The 10670-nt window shown below is 42.3% G+C and overlaps 1 protein-coding gene across 2 annotated transcripts in view; it reads left to right on the top strand.

The window, feature by feature from the left end:
- The first annotated feature begins 269 nt into the window (after nucleotides 1-269).
- Nucleotides 270-10670, top strand: part of BORCS5 (BLOC-1 related complex subunit 5) — a 30428-nt gene continuing 20027 nt past the window's right edge. Inside the window, exons 1-2 of one of the 2 annotated variants that reach the window (XM_088146754.1) lie at nucleotides 270-424; nucleotides 1196-1339. In XM_088146754.1, coding sequence (XP_088002880.1) covers nucleotides 370-424; nucleotides 1196-1339 — 199 coding nt within the window. In that variant the 5' untranslated portion in view covers nucleotides 270-369. Of the gene's footprint in view, nucleotides 425-718; nucleotides 814-1195; nucleotides 1340-10670 lie in introns of those variants that run through there. The other variant, XM_088146804.1, reaches the window with a different exon arrangement.

Raw genomic sequence — 10670 nt, 5'->3', positions numbered from 1 at the left:
CTCTTTGCCCCCACCTGTTGCCCCCCGTGCCCCGTCGACCCACCCTGCTGCCCCTCGGTGCCCCCCGCCTTCCTGTGCCCTCTTGCCTCCGGCCCAGACTCAGCCCTGCGCTGCTCCCGCGGCTCCTTCCTCCGCCCGCCGGGTCTCCGAAGTGACACCGCCGCGCAGGGCGGCTCCCTTCCCAGAAGCGACGCCCGCTTCCGGGGCCGCGAGACCGCCTCCCGACGAGCCTGCCGCCCCCGGCCGGAAGCGGAAGCGCCGCGCGGGCGGGGGCGTGGCCGGCGCTGCCGGAAAGCCTTTCCGGCCGGGCGGCGCGCGGCGGCGGCGTCGCGTCGCGCAGCGTGACGTCACTCCCGCCGTTGCCTGGCGATGGGGTCCGAGCAGAGCGCCGAGGCCGAGAGCCGCCCTCACGACCCCGCGGCGGGTGAGCGCTCCCGCTGGCGCGGAGCGGGGGGCGCCTCCCGGGCCTGGGCTTCGAGGGGGGCGGCGCGGCGCTTGCCCTCCCTCCTCTCTCCTCGCGGTCGCCCGCAGCTCTCCCTGCCCGCGCCGGGGCCTTCCCGCGGCTCACCGGCGGCCGCAGGGGGAGAGCGGCCGAGTGCGAATCGCCGCTCGGATGCCAGAAAGGAGGATCGTCTAGAGCAGCGCTTCTCCCTCTCGGCGACTTTAAGACGGATGGACTTCAACTCCCAGAATTCCCCAGCCAGCCATGCTGGCTGGGGAATTCTGGGAGTTGAAGTCCATCCGTCTTAAAGTCGCCGAGAGGGAGAAGCGCTGGAGTCTCCCTTCAAGCCATTGGATCCTGAAATGAGAAAGGTGTTTTTCCAGCGAATTATTTTATTGACATGGATCACTTTGGCCCATGCTTGTTTGTGCTTTGCTTTGCCTTTTTTTTTAAAAATAGGAATGGTAGATTAAGAGAGCCCGTTTGGTGTAGTGGTTAAGGCATCAGGCTAGAAAGCGGGAGACCAACTCCTGCCTTTAGCAAGGAAGCCAGCTGGGTGTCCTCGGCCAGTCCCTCTCTCTCAGCCCCAAGAAGGAGGCAATGGCAAGCCACTCCTGAGGAGTCAACACAGCCCCGAAGGCAGCAGAAAGAGACGCTAGATGAAGAGGAAGCAAATGTCAGATTAAGAGGAAGCGAAGGCTGTATTAAGAGGAAGTGATGCTTATGGTGTTTGTCTCTGTGTCCTTTTCTCAGCATCCCCTTCACCAGCCAAGCAACGAGCTAAAATGGATGACATCGTGGTGGTGGCCCCAGGGACTCAGGCGTCACGGAATGTCAGCAGTGACCCAGATGTCATAAAACTGCAGGAAATCCCCACTTTCCAGCCTCTGTTGAAAGGTAAGAGAATACCCGAATTGAAGTTCATGCAACTTTGATAACAGGAAGTTTCTCCTTCCCCAAATCTGTTGTTTCCTTGTGTCTCATAACGTTCCTCTTTTTCCTCTTATCTAGTCACCTTTGTTGTGCACTGCTGAGTTTAGAAAGCAGTAGAAGGAAATGGGCGAAAACAGTAATGGTTTGATTTTTTTTTTTCCACATGCCCTGGTAATATAGTCCCTTAAGCGTTTGGTAGTTGAAGTTATACTACTAATTTGCATTGAGTCATTTTGTCAGCAAAATGGAGAAGTGTCTTCTGGTAGACTTAGGAATAACTTGCTAGTTTCTGAAAAACAATAGTTACTGCATGTACTTATTCACATATTCATGACCATATTTATGGCCCATTTGTCTAACATATATGAACAATTGCTAGTTGCTCGTTTCTCATTAATGGGAAAAATGCTGCCTGCAGGAAAACTTGTCTATCTTGTCCGATGCTGTCATTTCTAACAAACTTTCAAGGAGCTCAGGATCAATGTAAGGTCACTGGATTAGTTCATTTTTGATCTTTAAAGAATTGTTAAAATAAAAACAAATGATAGCTACAAAGGTATCTCATGTTTAGGGTAGTGTCAGATAATTGCATAAATGATTTACTAGATTAGATTGGGCGTGTTGTTCAGCATGCTCAATTGTGGTGAAATCTGGATTTGAAGTTCCTTAAATAATAGTCATAAGGGTGTGTAAAAGCCACCCTTCTGGGAAGAGTGAGTTTTACACAGACTTCATTACCATAGACCAGTGTTGTCCAAACTTGGCCACTTTAAGATGAGTGGACTTCAACTCCCAGAATTCCCCAGCCAGCATGGGAGTTGAAGTCCACTCATCTTAAAGTGGCCAAGTTTGGACAACACTGCCATAGACAATGTGACATTAGAGGTGGAGGCATTTTTGAAAAAATTGCTATCAAATTTATGTTTGTCTAGTTTTGAATGGAGAAGAGTATTTTCTATGTGGGCATTTGCCACTTTTTTCCATCCAACACATAGTGTGATGCTGGAGCAGTATTAGCTCTTGCCTAAAGCCATTAAAAAAAAGTCCGCTCTCCTTCCCAGTGTCGTTAATGACTTCAAATGTTACTCTTGTGACAGATGGCATGAAGCGGCTAGTTACAGTTCTGCAATTGAAGGTGTAGTTCTAGTTTGGCGGCCCTTTTTGGGACCTCCAGCTACCATGTTACAATTCAAAGTAAAGTTTTTAGACACACAGGAAGACTGTCTTTCCATCAGGGTACTTCTCCTGTGGGAGGGCTGCACAAAGCAGCTTTTCCAGATGCCGTGTTGATGTCTGTGTGTGCTGTTCTAAGCTCTTTGCCAGCTTTGTTTTTCAGGCTTCTGCTATTACAAATCAAGGCGGTTAAAACTTGAATCCAACATGTCCCGCCCTGTTTACACTTCATGGTTTTGAATAAAAACAGTTGCCTGACAAATTGATGGAGAAGTTTGAAAACATTTGTATATTGGGAGCTGAAGTCTTTGGCAATGATTGATTGAGCTGCCTAAAGGTGGAAAGGGGGGGAAGAACAATGGTTGGCGGCTGTTGTTGGTTGAGCTGTTTTTTAAGCACGTGGAGGTGCATGTGTGGCGCCCGTCTGCCACCATCCAAACCGAATGTTACTTTTTCTGGGATCATGCTACAGCTGTGCAGTCCCAGGAATAGTTGCGGATGTTTTAAAGGATGGAAATCTGGTGCTATGTGAAGGGTCCCTCATGCTCTGAAGCAACTTTTGGTCTTCATATCCAAAGCTGAGGCTTCCCATTGTTATGCTGGTGAGGGACAGCTGGGAGCTGAAGCTGACAAGGTGGGAATCAGAGTTTCTCTGGCAAGACAGGATATGCACTGAGTAGGTGGCTCCTGATCTCTAGACTGAAAAGGGAATGGCTAAATATGGTCAGCTCGAAAAAGCAGGAGGAAAAGACCTAAAATTAAAACACCAAAGGAGAGAGAGCAAGATTTCCCCTTGAGTTCTACGTTCAGCAGTAGGTGCAGGTCCTACAAGTGTGCAGCTGCTGTCTTCTCTGCAATGAAGCGTCCTCTCTAGCTGAGTCTGGTCAGTGAGCTTCTGCTATAAGCAAATACAGGGTTGACTATCTGTGAATCAAGATTTATTGCTGCCTCTGCTGATAAGGAAAGGGCTACAGATGCACAAGTGATGAAGTATGAAACTTGAATATTGACTTGAAGTAACAAGCAAGGCATTTAACACAGAATCAGTATCCTGAGATCAGTATCAAGGAATGTGTTTCTGGAAGTCTGGTGAAATTCTTTTTCTATTCTAGGTTGATCCATGCTTGGTGAATTCTGTGCCTCATTCAATGCTGTTGTCAGGTTAGGTGCCTGGCTACAGTTGTTTGGTTGTGAACAGTGAAAATGATGAATTGGAGGCAATTAGCCAGCTTTTTGCTGATCATGGTTAGAGGCAGTTGCAAATGGGTGAAGCATGTCAACGCCATCCACCCCACCCGCGTGAGCCTTTGATCAAGTGGCACTGCAGGGAAAGCCAGAGTAGCCTTAACTGCACGAACGCATGTTTTTGTTGTATGTCCATCCAGGGGAAGGCCCGAGTCTCTTCTCGGTAGCAAATGATGAAGGAAATATTGGCTTTTCATCTCCTGGGCGTGGGTCTGGCAAAATGGCCTTCCAGAGCTGCTGTTGCTTTTCAGTATTTCTCAAAGGTTTCCATTGCTGCTGGTAGCAGCCTGTCCTGGGAAACCGGTTTGGATAAGTAGGGAATAGCTTAACATTAGCCCTACCTCGTGGTGTTCCACCTGTCCTGACTGTGATTTGTGTAGTAGAAAGCTTCATTTTAAAATACAGTCAGAAGTCCCAAAGCAACATTTTAGAATCATGAGTGCAGGGAGTAATTGCATACGTTCTCCTATCTTAAAGCAAAGGGGATGGTACCATTCTTGTACCATTCTTGATCTTTTTTTTTTAATAAATAGCTCTTTGCCAGCTCTGGTGACACGTTTTGACAAATACTGCGAACTATTCTGTACGTAGGATTAATACTAAATCCAACAGGTGGCGCTGTTTCCTGCCTCTCTGGCACATAGTAGCTCAGCTGGAGAGCTTCCAAAAGGAGCTGATGTTTAAAGGGATAAGAAGCATTTGCCAAAGGCTTGGAAAAGATCCTCAAAACCCACAGATGAATAGAAAGGAGCAAGATTTATGACATGGAAAGTGAATGTCCTTATGTCCAAGTGAAGAATTGTCCTCATGCTCCTTTTAACAGCGAGTGGAAATGAGGAGGGCGTCATGGACTAGATTATCATATTTCCCCGTTTCTGAAATCCAAATAGGTGTCAGAATGGTAAATGCTGTTCAATTAAGCAAGTCTAACATTGCACACATTGGCACAAAAAATCCAAACTTTACATTATATATTAATGGGTTGAGGACAATCAAAAGCTGATGAGGAAAAGAATCTTAGAGTCCTGATGATGAGTCAGTTAAATTATCAACCTAGTTAACATGTTGTAAAAAAGAAAAATTTCATCCTTGTAATCATTAGGCAATGAAGTGAAAATAAACAGCCAATACATTTCTAGTCATGATATCTGAAACAAGATATTGCAGACCTGGAGAAGTTCAAAAATAATGCAGCCAAAGTAATTTGATGGCTGGAACAGCTTCCATTCAAGGAAATATTACAGTACTTGGAGCTTTTTATCTTGAAATAAAGACAGAAAGGATGATAGAAAAGTTGTAGAAAATCATGTGTGGTATGAAAAATGGTTTGAGACTGCACTAAAGTTTGTAATTATGATTGTTCACTGCCCAGAGTCATTTGTTTGAGATGGGTGGCCATAGAAATCAAACAAACAAACAAACAAAGTCTCCTTCTGTCATACTCTTAGAATACAAGATCAATTAAAAATAAATTCAGGGAGATTCAGGAAAATGAAAGGAAATGCCTCTTTATAGAATACATAGTTAAACTGTGAAATTTGGTGCCATCATTTATGTGTTTGGTTATTAATTCTTTACATTTTTACCAGTAAAGGATATTAATCCAACAGACCTCTTTTTGCATTTTACCAACTGTTTCAATTCCTTTTTAAAGGTTGGAATTATATTTGCTATTTTATAGTCCTTGAGAACAGATGTTGACATTAAATTAAATCTGGACCCAGGGTTTATTTGTTTTTATTTTGTTAATTAAATTACGTAGGCTTATATCTTTGTTTGTCTCTATTCATCTCGTTCCCATCCTTTAAAAGCCAGCTCTGGCATAGTTATTTGTTTTATGTCCCCAGCAATGTAGGGAGTTCTGGGGTTTTGTTTTTTTCAGGCTAGACAAGGCAATGCAGATTTCTCAGGTCACGCAAGGTTGGGGGGTAGTTTGATAGGAGGAAAATGGAGTCTTGGCACAGAGACTCCACTGGAGCAAGTGCAGGTGAAGTCAGAGCAGAATAGTCAAAAGAATCTTGAGTAGTGTTTAAGAGAACAGGATCCCAGAGTAGCAGAGCAGCGAGAGGTCCTACAAGAAGCTACATGCCCAGGTTCAAGGGCAATTTCAGACAAGAAGTTCAAAAGACTCTTTTGTTCTGAGACTTGGTCAGGATGGGCTAGAACAGTCTTTCCCAACCTGGACAACTTTAAGATAGGTGGACTTCAACTCCCAAAATTCCCCAGCCAGCATGATCATTGCTAAATTTTCTGGGAATTGAAGCCCACAGCTCTCAAAGTTGCACAGATTGAGAAACAATGGGCTAGAAGAAAGGGATCAATAGATTGCTTCAGGAGAGTCAGTCAAAATATCAGAGAAACTCCTTGCTATTAGTTGATTAATGCTAATTTACTGGTCGTTGTAAAGACCTTGCCTTTGGGGGAGAGAATGGTGACAGTAGGCATCAGAGGTGGTGTTCTGCAGGTACTCCAGTTGGTTCATCCATAGCTTGGGACAGGGGTGCTTTGAACTGGCTAGTTGAAGAGCGTGTTTTGAGATTGGATAGCTAAGCTGCTAACTTGAAAATCAAATAGGGATTTGCATGGGACCTCTGACCACCCTCCCTGAAAACCATTTATGGAGTAGCCCATAAAAACAGTTAATTAAGGTTACATTTGCTGTCTTCTGAGCAGTTGATCAGGTCTTGTCTGCATGTTTTTTCAGGATTCTAGACATTTTCTTTAATGAAGGCTCAATGTACAGTAGTTATTTGAAACGTTCGTGAAGTGGTGAGGCCTCCCTGGCTTTTCCCATAACTATACTCCTGCTTATTTGGAAGGCAATGCAGCCTAACTTGGTCATGACTAATTTTGAGAGAAGGTGGCCTTCAAGAAATTGGGAGTGTTCTGAGGCTCTTGTTGATCACTGATCTGCTCAGACCTTTTCTCTACCTTGGTTGTCATTGTGCCATTTTAAAAATCTGGGTAACTATTTAAATATGCAAAAGAATTGGGGTCATTCTTTTTGGTTTTGCTTCTTTGGTCTTCCTACTCTTTGCGACTGTCAGTGGGGGAAGGAGATCTGAGGATTAATGTTGCACAATATTTTGGGCTTTCTATTTTTGCTTCAGTTCTACATTTTCCTAATGAAAGAAGAGTCAACATCAAGACTTTTCTGTAGAAGGAGGCATGATGGCCTGAGAGATCAAAAGTCTTCAGATTATTGGTGTTGTTGTTGCAAAGGGAATATTTAAAAATTTTCGATAACGGTGGCTGGTTCTGTGTGTCTATAGCCATCAAAGATTACGAGAAAACAAGCAGCTAGTGCAAACAGCAAAAGGCCGTCAATAACCTTGGGGCTTTGAAACTTTGCAAGTGTTTGTTAGAGTGAAAGTCTCCTGTATATCACCGAATAAGAATGAGCTGAGGTCACTCTTGGCAAGAGCAGGCCTGTTTTTTTCCACACAAACAGCACAATATGAGAAGTGGCGTCAAGTAGGGGTAAGAGGGAAGTAAAAGGAAACTGGGTCGAGTGGAGAGTGGTTTGTAAATATATTTTACTTGTATATGAGTGTGTGTGTGTGTAGCCATTTTTCCATACAAAATTAGAAGAACATAAATTATTACAGCGTAAGGATGCTTTTGGTTGTCTCCAACATTTGCAACAATGCATGTCCCAGAGTTCCCTGTTTAAGGTTGCATAATTTTTTTGGGAAAGACTGTTTGTATCCATGAGCAACCCATAGTCTCCAGACTCCTGGCCGTTTTGTATTTGACTTTACAACCAGTGATGATCCATTGGAAGGTTAGGCAGCTGGCAGATAGATGGAATCCAATCTGCGGTAGCTCCGATCTACCATAAGTTTAGCCCCAATGGTCTTTCTTCATATTGTCTGTCACAGTTGTTTTCCTCTGCTCCAAATTGGACAAGCACAACCATCCAGTTGTGAAAACCGGGTTTCTAGGTACACCCATCACAAGAGTTATTTGCTTTGCTAGGGTTTTTTTGGTTTGGTTTTGTTTTTGTTTGTTGTGATTATTTGATTGATAAAAGGCACTGTTGGACTGTGTTTCTGTTGTAGCACAGCAGTGGGATACATATGCTTTACTAGCGTAGATCAAGGAGCTTGTGTAGAGTGATGTTTTCACACAGCTGTTCCCATTTGTGACTTGGCTTTACACAGATGTTTTATAGATCTGCGGTTCTGTGTATGAAACTGAAGATGTTAAAAATATAAGTTGAAGTTCCAGAAATACACAGCTAATTTTATGCACATTAAAGGGATTTGACATTTCCATGTCTTGTACAGCAGTACCCATTAACCTCAAACAAGCAGGTTTTTTTAAGAGAGACTTTTCCATTAGCAAATTTTAATGGAGGACTGCAAGAGAGACTAATCAGTAATATCCTTAGCTTAGACAACTCTAAGATTATGTCTGGAGTAGCTTTCTGGATCCCAACTGTAAAGTGAAAATGAATTTACTTCTTTAAAAAAACTACATGCATTGAACAGGTACCCCCACTGATGAGTGGGGTAGAATTTAATTCCTTAATGGGTGTACATTTGATACCAAATCCAGTTGTCTTGCTGTGCAGTATAGAAAGTTGCTTTACACTGAATGGATGCTTTAGGGGTTTGTCACAAATGATGAACCTCGAAGTGGTAGTTAAAGCATTATAATTTAACAAACTACTGTTTGTTGTGCTGTCTAAATGGAAGTCTTCCAGTCTACTCCACATTTTCCCACTAAAACTTGAATGAAAGGGCATTTTAGGTTAGATTATCAGGTGCCACAGCTCTTTGCTGCTTGCATTAATTTCTACTGTTGGTATCTGTGCCTTAATCTAAATCAGTCTTGGGGAAGCCATAGTCCTCCAGATGTTGCTAATCTGTAATACCCAGTGGGATGTGCAAAATGTTTCCTTTTGAACCATTTCAAGCATGAAACTTCATAAAACTCTGCAAAAGTCCCTATTTCAAATGCTAAATTGATGATTTGAGTGTGAAACAGATTGTTTTGAGTATTTTAGAAGTGTCTTGAAGCAGTTGTGCAAGCTTAAAACACCCTGGTTAAAGCTTGAAAGACTGCTTGAAGTGGTTCAAAACCAAATGGTTTACACTTGCTTAGCACGAAGCATCTCTCACCATTGTTTTGCTACTTCAGCTCTTGGGAATTGAAGTTCAGAACTATCTGCAAGACTATAGGTCTTGATTCCTCATTATTACCAGATCCATCTCAAAATGACTCGTACCAGCCAACAAATCTGAATCCAAAATAAAGATACATTTTATTGACTGTATTGCATGTATTATTATTCCTATCCCTGCTGTTTGCCCCGTACGCATTCTGATGTTCTTTCAAACCCCAAAGGGATAAATCCAAACAAAATATTAGGAATTAGGATTGAAACAGTGTATGAAAGCAGTTTTCCTCTAAGCACAGACCAGAAAGAGGTAAAAAGTTCTAAATGATAAGTGAGGATGAACTGTTTACTGGGTTGAGAAGTGTTCAAGTGGGAAACTATGGCACAGTGAAAAAACTCTCTGGAAAAGTTGATCTGCATTCATTGTATTGTCATTGAGTTGTGTGGTTTGAACCAAGAACTCACAAGAGCTGAGAAGGATTTGAACTGGCTTTTTGTGTGTATGACGGTCATTCTTGCCTAAATGTAGGGCTTTTTTAGGTGAGCCAGAATTAATATTTGTAACAGTACTTTCTTTCAGCTACTCCATTTTACCCTTGAGGGTATGTACCATTCTGGTATTCCATGTGATTTTTAAATGTTCTCAGTTCTTCTTTCTCTAAATCCACCATCATTATCTGTTCTAAATATAACACCAATACAGTATTACCGTGGCTATACGAGTAGGTTTCCAGGAGCAGTTTAGAGTCCTGGTTTTAACTTATGAAGCTCTATATGGCTTTATGCCTAGGAACTTGCAGGGCTACCTTCTCCACATAGAAGTAACCCATCTGATCTGCCTGGTATCTGTACCCTGGCAAAAGTCTCCAGGTTCCCGAGGTGAAAGGCGGGGTGGGGGGTGGGGGTCATACATAGTGCTTTTCAGTTGTGGCCCTACACTTTGGAACAGCTTCCCTCTTGATGTCAGGTTAGCATCCTCATTCTTGGCTTTCCAAAAACTGGTGAAAACTGGATTGTTCTGGAGCATATTTGAGATTGAGAAATATCACTTAGTGCATTATTACATCATAATTATTGCCTTTTGATTTTTATTTCCTCATTTTAGTACATGTTTTATGTTGTTATTTATGGAAACCAGTGGGAATTGGCATAGATTATAGCAGTATAAAATATAAACATGTAATTTGGAATGATCAATAAAAATCCTGTGTTTGTTTGTTTTTTAAACCTGGAAATGTTCGTACTCTCATAGTGCATATGTATCAGTATGTTTAAGATCAAGATATTTCTTATTTAGACAATGATGTGTGTATCTTGCCTTGGCTAAGTTACAACATTCACATCTCATCATTTCCAAGCATGTGATCATCTTGAGATTTTATTTATTTATTTTTACAAAATTTATAACCCACTCCAGTTCAAACAGACTCTTCATTAACTCTTGTGTCTGTTATTTCACTATTCTGAGTGCCTGTTCCTCAGTGATGCCAAGTATGAACAAACATGAATGATTTCACTCCCTTGTTACTTGTAGAGAAGTCTTCATTTTCTTTTATTGTATATCATCAATACAAATGTTTATTTTCATATGCTTCTGACTCATTCTGAATAGTATATTCATCTCCTTTAAATGTAATCAGAAGTCCTTTTTCTGCTAAATATCTCACTGACAAAAATTCTCTTTCCAAATATGGAACATTTCCCAGTGTACTTTGAATGTCTCAGTTTTCATTACTGCATTTAAAAATATCT

The sequence above is a fragment of the Python bivittatus genome, unplaced genomic scaffold, assembly GCF_059951505.1.
Source record: "Python bivittatus isolate LINGU-HERP-01145 unplaced genomic scaffold, Pbiv_v1 ctg000010_np1212, whole genome shotgun sequence".
Taxonomy (NCBI): domain Eukaryota; kingdom Metazoa; phylum Chordata; class Lepidosauria; order Squamata; family Pythonidae; genus Python; species Python bivittatus.
The sequence above is the reverse complement of the archived record's forward strand: the minus strand, read 5'-3'. Positions and strand labels throughout refer to the sequence as shown.